The 17,341-nt window shown below is 48.7% G+C and overlaps 1 protein-coding gene across 1 annotated transcript in view; it reads left to right on the top strand.

The window, feature by feature from the left end:
* PPP1R18 (protein phosphatase 1 regulatory subunit 18) overlaps positions 1-5,066 on the top strand; it is a 101,898-nt gene extending 96,832 nt beyond the window's left edge. Inside the window, exon 3 of the mRNA XM_086920702.1 lies at positions 1,211-5,066. Coding sequence (XP_086776828.1) covers positions 1,211-1,230 — 20 coding nt within the window. The 3' untranslated portion in view covers positions 1,231-5,066. The remainder of the gene's footprint in view (positions 1-1,210) is intronic.
* Positions 5,067-17,341: the final 12,275 nt, after the last annotated feature.

Here is a 17,341-nt window from a genome sequence, read left to right on the forward strand (position 1 = left end):
GTGATATCTTGGGCTGGCATGGTCCACTCCACATGGGGGCTACGGCTGTAGCGGGAGCAACGTCCCATCCTCCCCCTGCTGTGTCCCACATGAAAGGCGCCCATCCCATGCCTGGGTCACTTCTATTCTGCAGAGGGTGGGAAGGGGGTTGCAAGGCCATGACAGGCCCTTTTCTGTTTCAGTGGAGGATTGGACCTCCTGGGACCCTTCCTGCTCCACCGGGGGCAGCGCCTCCAATGACCTCTTCTTCTCTGTTCCACAGGGGCCAACTGCAGCAGGAGATGGCATCACCCTGTACCTAAGTCTACAACATTCCTTAGGATTGGGGATGGGGGCTAAGAGGCTGCAGCAGGGACATGATTAGCCTGACAGAAGCAGGGCCTGTGCTCGGATCCCCGTTCGCGCCAGTCCCTGCTGGAACCGGAAGCAGCTGCCCTGGAGCAGTGCACGGCAGCCCCCCGCAGAGCAGTGATCAAGCCTGAACAGCTCCCCCAGCACTGATCTGTGGGGCTGCAGCGCCCTCGTGTGGTCAGAGAGGAGAATGCAGCAAGCAGCTGTTTCTTCAGGGTCTCATGGGCACCAGGAGTGATCACTGCCCTCCTCGTCCCACGAGGGCAGGTTACTTTTATTGCTTCAAATTCTGTCGATTCTTGACGTTAAACTCAACATTCAAACGCCTATTTTGAACTCCGGTTCCACATCAATAAACGGCGGGATGTAATGCGGGAGGAGTACCGCTCGGAGCAGGAGGCAGGGGCTGTTGTAGAGTCGTAACTCCAGACCCACACAAGTTACACCAGGGGTGTCCAGCCCTGGGTTACCGAGTTAAGCGCTCGCTGCTGACATTACGCGCTGTGGCATTAATGTCCATATAAAGTCAAGCGATCTTTTAAAGTGTGTCTTTTACAGCGACGTTGTGTGGTCCCTTTGTCAGATTTTAGAATAAACACTTGATATAAAGTTACGTATCGTTCATTTATATCGAGGTATCTGTTTTCAAGTGTATATTTCTTGGGGGGGCGGGGGGTATACTGACAGCTCAATCCCTCCGTCACAATTGGAACCCATGACATAGTGACGTCAGGAGGTGGGGGGGGGGGTGGCACCTTCCGCTGACATGCAAGTACTGTTAAAAAATGTAACTGACTTCTCAGCAGTAATTCGCCCTTTCTGCACTCTGACTTTTCTTCTTTTTTTTCCACCTTCACAGATGAATCCTGTCGCCGATGATAAAGAGCTCTCCCCTTCAGGAACGCCAGCAAAGCCTCGTCCATTGCCCGGTCCACCACAGACGACCCTTCCCGCTCACCCACTGTGACTTCCAGGATGTCAGGAACCTTCACCCGTCCAGTGACGGCACCACACTGACCAGGGGGTGCCGGGGAGCCCTTTGACACTGCCAAAAAGAACACGCGTCTATCTCAAGCCAGCAACTGACTTCAACCAAAGGTCCAAGACCAAAGCCAGCGCGAAGTGGGACCAATAACTTGAACGCGCCTTTGTGTGCGCGCGCTCAACGTGGGATGCGACAGTCATCTCGCTTACTGTTAATGCTGCATGCATCAGCTCACACAGTGTGTTTGCAAGGGTTTCCAATGACGGTGTGAGGCGTGCACCGGTCGTCGGTGAATGCAAGCCTGGATCCTGGAGCATGGGGACGCGGACGGGACGCTGAGCAGAGTCAGTGTAATGATTGTCAGACACTTCCTTCCTGCTTCTTCCTCCTTCCCATTCAGTGGATTCTGAAACCCCCTCTCATTTTCCTGGACAGTCCTAGGTCCCTACCACAGAGGGGATTCCAGGAACAGCCTCATTCAGTTGACGGATCTTTCTATACAGCATCAAAGTTGCTCAGTTGAATGTCAGTGTCTTGATACTGTGACAGTTTTAGGAAGTTTACCCAATCATCTGATGCCAGAAGTTCAATTTTTGGTGATGTTGGGTGGGTGTTTTTTATGTTATTTTATGGTCACCAGCCCTTGGCTGTTTGCCGTCCTTCTGCTGTCTGCTGGTCTGGTTTGAAGTACTCCGCCATCATCTGATATCTTTCTGTCTGACATCCTTTTGTTGTGTGCTTTGTCTCAAGTGTTTGAAGATACTGTGTCTTGATGGTCCTCCACTGTCTGATGTCTGTCTGACAAATGTCTGACATCGTCCATTGTCTGACGTCCGTTTGTCCAACGTCTGGCATCATTTCATCGCATGTCTAAAGTGTTTGAAGATGTATTACCCATTGTTTGATGTCTGTCAGTCCAACATATGACTGCATCCATTGTCTCACATCTGTCTGTCCAACGTCTGGCATCCTTTCCCTGCTTATCTGAAGTGTTCAAAGATGTATTACTCCATTCTCTGACGCCTGTCTGTCCAACTTCTGACAATGCCTTTTGCCTAATATCTGTCTGTCCAGCATCTGACATCGGTAATTGTCTGAAGTGTGTCTTTCACCCTTTAGACAGACAAACAGTGGAAGGACATTAGCATTGAAACAACCATTCAATACAAATAGTTTGGCTCACAATGTAACAACGTTTACCAGAAGTGGTAAGATTTTGATCAACAGTGGAATAGCCTCAACTCACAATGAGATTGTATCAAACGTTTACGCCAGACAATGCATTTATGTCATCGGGCAATGGAACAAAAGAGTTACGCTGTAAGACAATAGAATCGATTCAGCGGACTGCTTCACCAACAATCGAGACAATGGATCAACGACAATGAACCATGTAACGCAAAGAAACCAAACTTCTCCTCAGACCGTTAAGGATGTACGCGGACGGAGGCCTCTCCTCTCTGGTCCAACCTACTGTTGAAAGACGTAAAGAGTATCTTTCGGATGGGAGCTTGACACCTAGCAAACAACGGGTTCTAGATCACCTAAGCACTTCATAGTCAGCTGCCCAAGAGAGATCAACTGAGATCAAAATCCACTGGAGACGCCCCGAGAGGGACTGAGCTGCTGCTTGGAAAGGAGAGCTCTCCGAACCCTCTCCGTACACCTTCTCTCTGGGCCACATTAGGCTCTCGGAACACCTTCTCTCTGGGCCACATTCTAGGTTTAAGGGAGTACCTCAGGACCTTTCCCTCTCCACACCTCTCTCAGATGGACAGCCCGCTTAGGACCTTTCCAATCACCATCTTCAATGAATAAGACTGAGGCGCGAGCATCATTCAGTGTCAAAAGAATCGATGGGCCGCATTGTCCAAAAGTTTGGGCCATGCAAGGGGCAAAATTCGTGCCCATGAAGGGAGGATGGCAAGGAGTTTTGACATCGATCGAGAGGTCCATGTTGCTTGATATGGGCAGACGGCCTTCCTGCCCGCAGGCTTTATTGTATCGGGGGCTGTATAGATTGTATGGCTGGTGTCAGTATAAGGTGTAAGTGGCTACCAATGAAGGGTGCAGTGAGGTATGTAGCCGCCACTGATGGGGAACACTGGTCTCCCACTCTGTACCATGGTGAGGCATTCTCTCTGGTGTCAAGAAGGGGGTTCTGCACCTCCGCAGTTTCTTTCACTAGCCCTAGGGTGGCAGTAAAACCTTTACGGGTAGGGCGGTGGAGTACGAAGGGGGACAAAAGTCTTTTCTAACTAGGAAGTGAGCAGATGGAGCCCTGAAAGCTAGGCACTCCAGCAGCGGGATCTCCAATCCAGTATAATTTAAGATTTGCCAATCACGGACATCCCATCCTCACACTCTTTGGTGCTAGTGAACTGCATAGCTGCACCGCAGTATCCTCCCACTCCTCCCCCATGCATGCGTCTCCCCCACACACCTCTCTGTAAGCAATGGCAAATTCACAGGGGACTGTGAATGTTCAATATTTGAAGACCCCTCCTCCTAGAGTGAAAGGACCTCAGACCCATCCTCTCGACCCACCACTCCAACCTTATTGCAGGCCAGCACAGACCCCTTCCACTCCCCCGTGTTATCATCCGAGACTCCACAGGACTGAAAGACACCACAACTGCGCGTCTACCGCCAGGCCCCAGCCTCGTTGTCCGAAGATAACTAATACACACCTCCTTCTCCCACCATCACCCCAACTATCGTCTGGGGACACTATACCGATAGACACCACACATACACTCCACTCCATCCCACCCCAACCCTCACCCCGTCTATCTTCTGGAAAGCATGTCTCTTTTAATTGTCTCTTGCCTCAGCCCAAGCTCTTCATGGTGTTGTTGGAAGACCGCAGGTCCTCGCTGCCTCTCGCGCCAGTATCGAGGTGCCCAGGAACATGCTTGCCCTCCGTACTACTGCCCAGTGTTGGGAGGAATGCACACACATCCTGCGTCCAGCCATGATCACCCAGTGTGCGGAGGCCTCCTGTCCGCCCCTCCTAATGCTGTCTCCACACCCCTCCAGTGGAGGCTTCCATCACAAAGAGGAACAGCACAGAAACAAGAGAGGTGGGGTCTGCCCTCTGCTGCTGCTCAACTAGCTAGGACCCCAGCTGTGGGAAACCCTTGTGTCTGGGGGTCTGTGTTTGCTCCTGCTCCCTCAGTCTGGCCTTGAATGTGTAATTGCACAAACATGATAGAAGTTGCCATGCCTCAGGCTCTACATTTCAAAATATAAGCCAAATTCTCTGGATGGTGCTGCATTTTCACTGGATAATCAGCAGTCAGTAGCTGACATGTCCAATTCATGAGCAAGGACCAGAGACACCAGGAGGGGCTTGCTGTCGTCCAAACAGAGCGGAGAGAAGAAAACCATTTTTTATTTTATTTTTAACTTTCGGATGCACTGTGTCTGTGGTTGGCTCCGCGTGAGTGTGTGAGCGGAGTCCATGTGATCGCTGCGTGTGAGTGGGAGCCAACAAGCATTGCCACTGAGCCCTGGTCACTTTTGTATACCCCTTTACCAGGCAGTACTTTCAGGGTCATTGACCCCAGCAGACACTCCTTGGGGATTTTTCATTCTTTTTAAAAAAAAACAAATGTGGATTTTTTGTACATTAAAATGTTTCTTTCTCGCGCATATGATGTTGAGACTGCCACTTAAGCACAGCTTTCTTATTTTTACAATTTAAAATAAAGCCATTTGAACAATCTCATAACAAGTGTTTGCTGGCAGTGCGCGAGCGCAGCCTGGGCTTCTGGGGTCTCTTTTTGTGGCTGTCGATGGAGGAGAAAAAGTCAAAGGAACATCAGAAAAGATTTGCGTCTCGCTGGGGCATTGGATTGTAATTGTACTGTATTTGCATTTATATAGCGCCTACCAGGCACTGAATCACTTTACGTTGGCATTACACCGGTCAGTGGATAGGCCTGTGTTTTGGCAGGGCCACTGGAATTATGCGGCAGGAGAGGGCCACCTTATGCGGCAGGGTTGAGTAAATTACGCAGCAAGAAAAGAAAAATAATACGACAAAATGCAGCACATTTTGACATAGTATTACTTCGTTATTTTATCATTTTTAAACTTGGTAGCACTTCCAGGCATTAGTTGCATCTCATTAGTTCCAGTTTAGCGCCCAAATATAGCAGTAAGCAACAGAAACCTGACCAGTCAAGTTTTGAAAAGGGCCTCCCACCCCGCTGCAACAGGTATCGCTGCATTTAAATAATTTTTGATCCATTTGAGCTAGAAACCGATAAATATTTTTGGGGGGGATAAAATCTAAAGATTATGCGGCAGACGATGGATTATGTGGCAAAGGCGGCACATGTATAATTATGCGAAAATCACAGCAGCCATAAAATCGCATAATTCCGGTGGCTTCGTTATTGGTTATGGGGATTGGCCTTGTCCGCTCAATCCAACATCCCACGCACCCACTCAGGCCCCTTTGTGGGAGATTAAAGTAATAGGAGTTTTGTGGGATCATTAGTGGGAAGACGGGGATATGCGAGTTCATGCAGATGTTTGGTGGGGCTAAAGATGAGCTGGAGGAGGTTAGGTTCTATCGGGTGCAGAGGCATCATCTTCCAAAAAGGAGGCTTTGTGACCTTTGGTATGAGCTGGGAGCAATTTGAAGAAATACATTAGTAGATTAGAGCAAACTTGCATGTGACTTAGAGAAGGTTGTGCTCAGAGAGGAGACATGCAGAGGATGGAAAGGAACGAGAGAGACTTTGAGAAGGAAAAAGGAGAGGTGACCTTCAGAAGTTTTGAGTAAACATCAATTTTTCATGTCAGATTTCAGAAATATAGAGGACTTTTTTTTTGAGACAGCATGCAATTTAAGAATGGAAGACTGTAGAAAGAAACAACAATTTTTGCATGCGGATATAATGCTACATGAGTTACGTTGATAGGCGCTAGAGTACGGCAAACAACCTGTCCATGGCTAGGTTACCACTAGAGCACCGCTTCCGCAAGGAGAGCTGATCAGCCGAGGGGCTGGAAGTGTAAAGTAATGGTTGGACGCAAACACAGAAAAGAGATTCTGCAAATACTGGAGCAGATGTTTCCTAATGTCCGCTCCGAGTTTGGCTCACAGAATTCATTGTAAATCTCAACAAGAGCCTCTTGTTTGGCATGACCCAGATGATGATGGTGAGGACAGCTTCCCCAGAGAGGGGAAGTGCACCGCCTGCACTCCTGTGGATGGAGATGCAGACACTGAGGTGAGGAGGATCCCTTTAAAGATCAGTGGAGCCTTTGTTCATCAAGGCGCTGCTGATGAGACTTCCTGAAGCCCCGCTCTGTGGCAGATGGCAGAGGTGAGGGGCGGGATGCAGATGCTACTGGGCAGTTGAAGTGCACCCTTCAGGTGAGGCCAAGTCTTTTTAGATCCTTGATCACCCTTTCAGTGCAGAAACCACACACCTCTTGGTGCCTCTGTCCTGGGTGCTCCAGGCCGGAGACTGCCTGCTGCGAGAAGCGTCACTCTGCACAAAGGCTGTGTCTGGAGAGCAGACTTTATCACTGTAAATGAAGAAAACACGTTTCTTTCTTTTCAACTTGCAAACGTTGTTCAAGTAATGGTTATAGTTTGAGGTCATCTAAAGTGGAACCAAATCTAAACTATGCAACGAAGGAGGAAGCCACACTTTCATTTGTCGGGCCATCAAGTGGGTTTTCGCAAACCCTTGGTTGAGACTCCTAGTGGTGGTAATAAGAAGACAGTGATGGAGTGACTGACGTAGATGGATAAACAGCTGTAGTTACAACGAATGTAATATGAGGAACAAAGATCGGAGAGTCACTCGTCTGATTCAATAACTGCAGCCGCTGGTGTCTGAAACATGCTCCAAGCGAACTACAGGAGACTGTATGAGAGGGAGACCGAGAGAAAGAGATCAGACAGACCAGACAGAGAGAAGACACGGACAGATAGATGGATCGAAAGGTGGGTGGATACAGGAGACATTATGGCTTGCTGTCTACAATGTGCAGAACTACACCTGTCATTTCTAGGCTGAGGTATGAGGTCAGTGACACAGACAGGCTGGAGTATTCCTCGACCTGCCTTACCAGTTATTGAAGTGCCACTACACTACAGAGGCCCCTTGCTGTGAAGGGGCGGCTCCTGCCTCTATTGGTGAACCTGTGCTCCTCAGGGAACATGCTTTCCTGCAAGTTCGTTTCTGAGAGTTCGTCATCAGGTGGTAGCGGCGCTTTAAATGCTGCTTTGATTTCAGTGTGCGAGTGTCGGCACTTCTCGTCACTCCTGCAATGTATTTATTAGGAGAGTACCTGCACGTCTCAGGAGCACACGTGAGTCCCTGCACTTCTGTATTTCCATTTAAAGCACTGGGTGGGAGAGCACAATCCCCCTGCTTCAGTGGCAGAGGGGGGCTATTGATCACACCCCCCCCCACCCTCCCATGACCTCAAGGAGAACAGGGGATGAGTCCAAATAAGACCCACAGGATGAGAAACCAGAGAAGAATGGCAGAAAGTCAGATGAACCAGAGCCATTGAAAACAAATTTGAGAGAAAGGAAAAATAGTAGATGAAGCGCAAAGGAGATAGAGAAGAAGATTGAGAAGAGAGGAGACCAGAGATGAGAAATGGAAAGAGATGAGGCACAAAAATAAAGAACATTCATAAACAATATAAGAAAAGAGCTGACCCACTCAGGAGGGGAAGGCGGGGTGGACGTTCCATTGGAAGAAGACTGGACAACATCAGAACCAGGTCAATTAAAACGCGACAATGGCAACAGACATAGGACCTGGGGGAGAGAAGGAGCGAAACCATCAGTGGTAGACAAATGCAGCAATAAAAGCATAACAAACTATTAAGAAGTGGAAACAGGATTAGAAGTAGACAAAATATGAATAAAACTTTAAGAACCATCAGTGTCCCTAGCTTCCTTTTATGGAAATGGATACATTCCTTAAGTTGGGCTGGCGAGTCAAAAGAGGTGATCCTGTCCTTATAGGTAACTTTGAAGATACGTGGGTGTAGAAGACTGTATCTTGCATTCCTAGCTCTCAACAGGGGTTGCACACTCAGAAAATCCTTGCGACGGGCAGCTTTGAAAAAGGAAACGTGTTGCCAAATGAAAATCCTATGACCGGACCAGATCACCTGCTTTCTTCACCTGTAAGTGGCTAAAACGTGCATTAACTCTGTATATTGAAGGAACAGGATGATAGTTCCTCTAGGTTTAGGATTAGAATGCGTGTTGGAGGATCGGGGACCAACACGGGCAGCTCTTTGAATGTTGAAAGGGGAACTGCTAATAAGACCCACTCTCTTTGGTAAGTTTGTAGAAAGGTAATTATGTTTCCCTCTTCCACTCCCTCTAGTATGCCTTAAAGACGAAGATTACTACGCCTGTTCCAATTCTCTGAATCTTCTGTCATTTGAGTTCAGCTATTTCCTTGACCATTGTATGCAGTTGCAAAGTTACGACCTGAGGCTCTGCAGTGTGGAGTTCAATATCAGGAACCCTAGACTCAAGAGACCATTATCTTCAAGACGTTGAAAAGTAGTAGGAGTTTCCATCATGAAAGGTTTCAATATTTTTAATTCGTACACGAATTCCTCCATGGTAATTGGAAGGGGAGATTTCATGGGAGAAGCGGGTGTTTTCAAGCCTTTTGTTGCCACCACGAGGGATCTCCTTACACGAAACAAAGGGCGCATTAGTAATAAAACTATTCTTGGAAGAAGACTTGCCCCCCTCTACCATTGCAGATGTATAATTAGGCATAATAAAGGAAACTGCGACCAGAACAAACCAAGAAAAAGAAAAAACTGCCAATGAAAGAGCTGGCCAACCAAAATGGCAAATAACAGTCCAACGACCTGTAGAATATATCACAAAGCTGAACAATAAATGAAATCCACAGCAGAGAAAATATAAACTGAGGAGACAACAAATAAGTGTAAAAATCCTCAGAATGTTCAAATTAATCATGAGGTAGAGAAATTTGTCATTTTGAGCAGGCAACATCCAGACAAGCACATATGGGAGGAGCGCCCTCTCGGAGAACAAGCAAGCTCTCCGATTCCAGTCAGCGCGGTAAATGGCGGAATATACCGACAGCAGCCTGCTGCGGGTTAGCGCTTGAAGACAAGCGGCATCACATTGGTTGCCCATATCAACAAAATAAACTCACCGGTGTGTTCCCCTCTCTTTCAGCCACCCTCCGGCAACCATGGAATGCTGCTAAATGCGTCAACTGTCGACAAGCAGCCATCTTGCGAGTGCACTAGCCGCGTCTCCCATTGTCACATCCTTACTCCCTTATGTTTGCTGCCAGTCAGTGACATCTCTTCCTGCAAGTAGGGTATGCTGGGGTCAGCATCCGAGAGGGCCGGTGCATCCTACCACCTCCTTCTACAGGTAACTCTCCACCAGGATCGAACAGCATCAGTCAGCCCAGATAGTATGTGAAAGGGGCTGCATCCGAGCCCTTTCCTCATAATACAACGTCATATGTTGTTATCCGCTATACACCGTCAACCCGAGGACCAGAGAGTAACTGCTGTCCAGTGCACCACCACCTGGCTGATGCCAAGCACAATACTCGCTACCACCCAACAATCACAGCCAGAGGCAGATGTTGACTCTGCCCTGTAATCTGCAACATTTGCGCTCTGGAGGTTTAAAGGTGATTTAAGCTCTGATTTCTGTACTGTCTCCCCTAGGGCCACACTGAACAGCTGCAAAAATACCCCAAAAAGGAAAAAAAGGTGTAAATCCAAGTCTTTCCTTTGAGTTACCTGTGGGCTGAAGCAGACTCGATCAGCAGCAGAGACCTGCAGCGCCGCTTCAATGCGCTATTATGGTTTCAGAGAACATGCGCCCTTAGTCGCAGCTCTAAAGAGGGACCGGTAGGTCACAAAGAAACGGTTAATCAACATTCAACAGGAAAGTGGGTCGGGGGGACTTGAAGCAACTGGAGGCTGAGAAGAAACCTGGACGAGATGGGACAGAGTAGTATGGAGAGCGGTGGAGGGTGAAGAAACACATGGGTGAGAGAGGACAGAAGCACACAGAGGAGACAGCAATGTGGAGGTCTGAGGGGTGCACAGAAGCACCGAGCTTCAGAGGGACACAGAGTGCACGAGGGAGAGAAGATACAAGGGAGAGGCCTAGAAAAGACACGCACACTCGTAGAGTGCTTCAGGAAAAAGAATAAAAGAGTTCCTGAAAAGCGATCACTGGTGGAAGAAACAAAGAAGCCAATCAGAGAGGCGTGAAGAGACTATGCTCCATGGGAGGGACAAAGACAAGATGGACAGACTAAAACAAACAGAGCCAGCGAATAGAAAGCAAGCAAATGTGAGTGACAAAACCCAGAGCCAATGGTAAAGAATGGCCAGAATGCATTCCTAGGTAACCTTTGAGCATGTCCACAATATGTCTTTCACAACATAGATTAATGCAACTCTTCCAATCATCTGTGAGATTTATCATAGCGCTACAACAGCCTTGACATTTTGAAGCGCTGTCAATAAAAAGTGCTACTCCTAACCAGTGTGATAGTTAGCACTTAATTGCCCCCGAAGGCTAAAAGCTTGAGCGACTTCGCAAAGACGTCTAACTAGCAAGCTACGTGCATATTTCAGGTGCATTAACTCACTGAGCTAACACAGACTTAGCAAAAAGAGCCCTTTAGCGGGGGTGGAGGGGATATAGCGCTTATTGCCACGCTGTTGTACATTGATAACTCTTGAAATAACATGCATTACAATTACCCACTCAATGGCACTACGTTTTTCGACCTTGGAAGGATGAAAGCCGGTGTTACGCAGATCTCCGCAGCAAGTGTTTTAAACTTCTCGGAGGCTTTGCTGGCATTTGTTCTTTGTAGCGCCTACTGCTAAAATGTTGTATTTTCACACCGCTGTGAATAACAGCTGTCACTGTCACCCAGAAAGAAAACGGGGATTCCAATCTGAAGCTTGCACAGATCTTTATGCAGCAGTGACTTCAACCCACCGCGCTGTCTCCCCACTGAGGTTGAGGGAGTGCAGAGCTGGCACCACAGTCTCACGAATCCGAGGGGCAACCTTGGTAGTGAACACAAAACTCAAAAAGCAATAAAGCTAAGCAAAAAAGAAAAGCAACATATTTTCTTGAGTTTAAGAAGTTTGTGAAATGTCTCCCCTTTGGACCGGCTTCTTCTAGTGGTGGCTGGAATGGGTTTTTTCAGTCGTGGTTGTAGTAAGTAGTAGACGGGTGGGTTTCCGAGGGGTGTCCTCTGTCCTTGTGGGGTCTCCTGGTACAACGAGCTGTAAGTAGACGTTGGTGCTATTTTTAAACTGTCACTTTACCCAATTTACCAACCTCTGGTTCGAACTTGGGTGAGACGTGACCTGGACATGGCTTGAAACTGCCTGCCTCTTTCCACTTCTAGTGCCCTCTCCAGTGGAAGACCCATCCTGCCTACCACTCTCGCAAGGGACACACCTTATGGAAGCCGCTCTCCGCGCCACTTCTAGTGCCCTCTCCAGTGGAAGACCTCTCCTGCCTACCACTCTCACAAGGGACACACCTTATGGAAGCCGCTCTCCACGCCACTTCTAGCGCCCTCTCCAGTGGAAGACCTCTCCTGCCTACCACTCTCGCAAGGGACACACCTTATGGAAGCCGCTCTCCGCGCTACTTCTAGTGCCCTCTCCAGTGGAAGACCTCTCCTGCCTACCACTCTCACAAGGGACACACCTTATGGAAGCCGCTCTCCACGCCACTTCTAGTGCCCTCTCCAGTGGAAGACCTCTCCTGCCTACCACTCTCACAAGGGACACACCTTATGGAAGCCGCTCTCCACGCCACTTCTAGTGCCCTCTCCAGTGGAAGACCTCTCCTGCCTACCACTCTCACAAGGGACACACCTTATGGAAGCCGCTCTCCACGCCACTTCTAGTGCCCTCTCCAGTGGAAGACCTATCCTGCCTGCCACTCTCACAAGGGACACACCTTATGGAAGCCGCTCTCCACGCCACTTCTAGTGCCCTCTCCAGCGGAAGACCTATCCTGCCTACCACTCTCACAAGGAACTCACCTTATGGAAGCCGCTCTCCACGCCACTTCTAGTGCCCTCTCCAGCGGAAGACCTATCCTGCCTACCACTCTCACAAGGAACTCACCTTATGGAAGCCGCTCTCCACGCCACTTCTAGTGCCCTCTCCAGCGGAAGACCTATCCTGCCTACCACTCTCACAAGAAACTCACCTTATGGAAGCCGCTCTCCACGCCACTTCTAGTGCCCTCTCCAGTGGAAGACCCATCCTGCCTACCACTCTCACAAGGGACACACCTTATGGAAGCCGCTGTCCATGCCTCTGTCAGCACGCAAACCTCTCTTAGATTATCATACCAAAGGCACCCCAACGGCTAGGACCGGGAGCGGTGTAGTCCCGATAAAGACTTGTGGTCCCAAATGGACCCGCCAATAGAACATTCAAAATCAACTTCAATAGTTAGCTCTGAGGTGATCTGAAAACAATGACAGACACCGGATATAGTTTGAAATTTTATGTAAGAAGTTTATCAGCAAAGAACATGAAACATGCCATCAATGACTTTAAAAGCAAAGCATAAAATTCATGGTTGCAAAGAACTCAGAACAGCTCCCTGTGAGATCCGGCATAGATTCACCTTCCCTCCTCATCCTGAACCTGTCAGTCACATTAGACACCATCTCCCACCACGACCTGGTCAACAGACTCCACTACATCGTGATCCAGGGAGACGCCCTCAAATGGATCGCCTTATACCTCACTGCAAAAAGTTAGAGAATCCGTCTCCCACCATCCCCCTCAGAACCCAAGATCCCTTGCGGTGTCCCACAAGGATCATCCCTCAGCCCCACCCTCTTCAACATGTACATGAACCCGTCTGACCACACTGACAGATCGCCCAGACTCAACATCATCTCCGACACTCATCCTCTCACTGTCCGAAGACCCATGTCCTTTTGTACGATGTTAGACAAAGACTTTATACATTCAACACACGTACATGATTATCAGCACATGCACCAATGAGGAACTAGCAGGAAGAAGCATTTTAATACGGAACACATTTTGTGATTCTACAGTGAAGTGTAGTCATTCTCACAGTTTATCAAGCGCTACGTTGATACATGGTACAACAATAGCCTGAGATGGTTGGGATGCCCTTGGTTAGGTACAGTGCGGGTCAAGGTCTCTGGGAACACTCTCAGTTTATTAGTGAAATGCTCACAAGTCTCTATTTGGAACGAAAAACAATAGCAGTGGGCACAACATGATGTATTATGACATCGATGCAAGATAAAGGGCGGTATCACTGGTGGCTTCCCAACGATATGTCTTCATGTCTACCACCATCACCACTGGTGACTTCCGAAGTATATGTCTCTGTGTCTACCATCGTGGGTGGCTTTCCAAGGATACGTTTCCATGTCTACCACCATCACCACTGGTGACTTCCGAAGTATATGTCTCTGTGCCTACCAGTTCCAGCACCTCAAGCTTCCCAAGCACACGTCTTCGTGTCTACCAACTGACTCCGAAGAGGAAGAGGTGGACCTTCTCACATCCCCTGGGGTCAAGGAGAAGGTGGAGGCCGGCTTCTGAGGCCACTGATGCAGAAGGAGAAGATGAGTCCCTCTAGCGACCACCTCAGCAGGAACCAGCTTTGGGACAAAACTGAAACACACAACCCAGCGATCCCTGGAGGCAAAGATACTGGTCAGTCGGGGACCCTGAAGCGCACAGCCATCACGGCAGGGCAGTGTCCTCACAAGAGTCGGGCATCAAGTCTAAAGCCCAGGCACCAGAAGCCAAAGCCGTTGAGGGCAATCCCTCTCGATGCCTACTCAACGTCGAGCAAGACAGCTGGCACCGACCCACATCAAGGTCCATCGTTAAGTAGCCGCCTAGGCACTGAGATGCTTCCCCCGGTATCAAATGCTCAGTCTCGCTCGCCCTCAGTCTCATGCCACCAACAAGCCCACTTCAATGCAGAAGTCGAAGAGCCAGCAACCCCCCCCCCGCCTTGAGGTCGACGCCGAAGCCACATCCAGGGCCGCTTTAGCATTGGTGGCGGCCAGTGCGACAATCTTTGTTGACGCCTCCCCATGACCTCATTTTTCATAGATTCCCTGAATACCACCCTCCAATTTTGGCACGTCTCCACTTAGCCCTTCTCTCACATTCACTTACTTTCTAGCACTGCTCAGCCCAATATAGAGTGTCAGAGCGCTAGACATCACAAACACATCATACAGAGGCAATAGGTCATACAAGTGTGTAAATCAATGTATAGGACATGTTATTTAAGACAATGAGAACTACAAGGCATATGACTTACATCTCATCCATACTGGCAGGCTTGATATGTTAAGACTTCTTGTTTTGGAGAAAAAAAAGGGGAGGGTTTACTATATTTTCACACAGCGCAGTCCTCAAGGTGTTGCGTGAAAAGGAAAGTGCAAAACAGCACCATATGTACTAAGATATGGCGCTGTTGCTCTCTCCTCAAGTGCCGCCTTATATAATGGTTGCCTTTCCCCAGTGCACAATAGTGCAAAGGCGCGTCAGTGTGACCCAGCATAGGTTTTATACTGGAACTGCACCCTCCAGCCCTAATGCTATGCTTCGACAAAGTTTAACGCTTTACCTCTCTTCAAGTGTGCTGCGCTGTGCAGCACAAATACAAAGATGGAAAGGTTTAGAGAAAGTAAATCTGTTCTCTAACCTCGAGGATGTATTATTGTTACTAAAATCCCGCTCTACCACACTTACGAGTTAGCGATTTGAGTCGGAATCCATTGGTGGGGCACAGGAATGTCCACGTAAAACCCCATGACATGTCTTCTGGACACAGAGAAGCATAAATTACTACTTATGTTACCTTAGTGCTACTTTCCAACACAATGCAGGTTTTGCGCTGGAAAGTAAACCCCATATCCACACTCTGCATCAGGTTTGCTTCACTTCTGTGATAAACACCAGGCACAAAGTGTTAGTAAGTCTGCCCATTAAACTCAGGATTTGAAATGTATCCCATGGATTGGAGTCTCACACAAATTAAACTGAATTAGTACCTAAAGGAGCCACTTTTATCAATGTTCGAATTGCGAACGATTAAGGAAGAAAGCAATAAGATTCTAAACCTATGCTATGCACTTTGCCTGCAGCGCTTTGGTGCCAGTTCATTGCTCAATGCGCTATAATCGAAGTCTTGTAACTTATGAACTCCAAATAACAAAACAATCTCTGACAGAAGCAGCACCCCTCTGAGCAACTTACACACATACACATTTGTGGTTTGCAGAGGGAACGTTATGCTGCTCTATCATGAGTCAAAACTGTAACTATACAAATGATAGCTCCCTCCACTGAGCGCATGCGCCACCAGAGATGCCATGGTATTAGTCCCTGAAAGATGGCCGGCACAGAAGGTCCCCCAGGCTGCTCTTAGTTCGCCTCAGCATATCCAAGGACAATTCTTCGACCTTGACACCCGGTGCGTTGGCACTGGCCGCACAGTCCTAAAAACAGCACTGATCGTCTAAATGATAAAAGACAGAATAATCAGGGATCAGAGAGCCTCTCTGGCCTCTTAGCCCGGTGCCACTGTACCTGCTGTACCAATGGAAGCTACACATCAGCATGCAATTTACATATGTGCTAAAGCAGGATAGAGCTGCAAAGGGGACTGGGTGCCACCATTCCCAGTTGTACTAATAAGGTGGAAAAAACAGCTTTAGGCAGGTTTCCTAAGTTTGTGTCATAGGGACATTAAAATACTGGCCTGCCAGGTGCTAACCCTACCTGAACCAAAGCTTTAAATATAATAATTATTGCTTCCATGACGAACCAATCTGAACATAATATATAAGACTGGAGCTCAGCTCCACCTGGGGCTGCAATAATCAGGTCACTGATAGCAGAGGTATTCGTGCCTCCCGGCCGGCTCCAATAGACAGCTTCCCCATCCACTACAAACACACGGCAGCGCACCATTCATCATCTTTGATGACATAATCATGTGAACACCGTTGTCCCTTTTTTTATTTCCCCAATGACAAATGTCACGGTAATGAAAGAGAGACAATGGTGATCTAAAAGCAGGCTTTTCGGAAAAGCGATCTGTGCCAATTTCGGAGCGCAAATGGCGCCCTTGAGATTTGACACCCGGTGCGGTGGCACCAGTCGCACTGTCCTAAAGCCGGCGCAGCTTAACAGGAGGCATGATCAGGAAGCACCCACCCAGGCTCCCGTGACCAATCACAACACTGCAATGCAGCGTTGTAATTGGTCTGAGCACCGTTGTTCAGCTCAGCCAGGGAATGGAGCCTGTGGCATGTTTCCATTTGGGCTGTAATGCAGCGTTGTGATTGGTCTGAGCGCCGTTGGCCTGTGGCATGTTTCCATCCAGGCTGTAATGCAGCGTTGTGATTGGTCTGAGCGCCGTTGGCCTGTGGCATGTTTCCATCCAGGCTGTAATGCAGCGTTGTGATTGGTCTGAGCGCCGTTGGCCTGTGGCATGTTTCCATCCAGGCTGTAATGCAGCGTTGTGATTGGTCTGAGCGCCGTTGGCCTGTGGCATGTTTCCATCCAGGCTGTAATGCAGCGTTGTGATTGGTCTGAGCGCCGTTGGCCTGTGGCATGTTTCCATCCAGGCTGTAATGCAGCGTTGTGATTGGTCTGAGCGCCGTTGGCCTGTGGCATGTTTCCATCCGGGCTGTAATGCAGCGTTGTGATTGGTCTGAGCGCCGTTGGCCTGTGGCATGTTTCCATCCAGGCTGTAATGCAGCGTTGTGATTGGTCTGAGCGCCGTTGGCCTGTGGCATGTTTCCATCCATGCTGTAATGCAGCGTTGTGATTGGTCTGAGCGCCGTTGGCCTGTGGCATGTTTCCATCCAGGCTGTAATGCAGCGTTGTGATTGGTCTGAGCGCCGTTGGCCTGTGGCATGTTTCCATCCA

This window comes from Lissotriton vulgaris, chromosome 5 (genome assembly GCF_964263255.1).
Source record: "Lissotriton vulgaris chromosome 5, aLisVul1.2, whole genome shotgun sequence".
Taxonomy (NCBI): Eukaryota; Metazoa; Chordata; class Amphibia; order Caudata; family Salamandridae; genus Lissotriton; species Lissotriton vulgaris.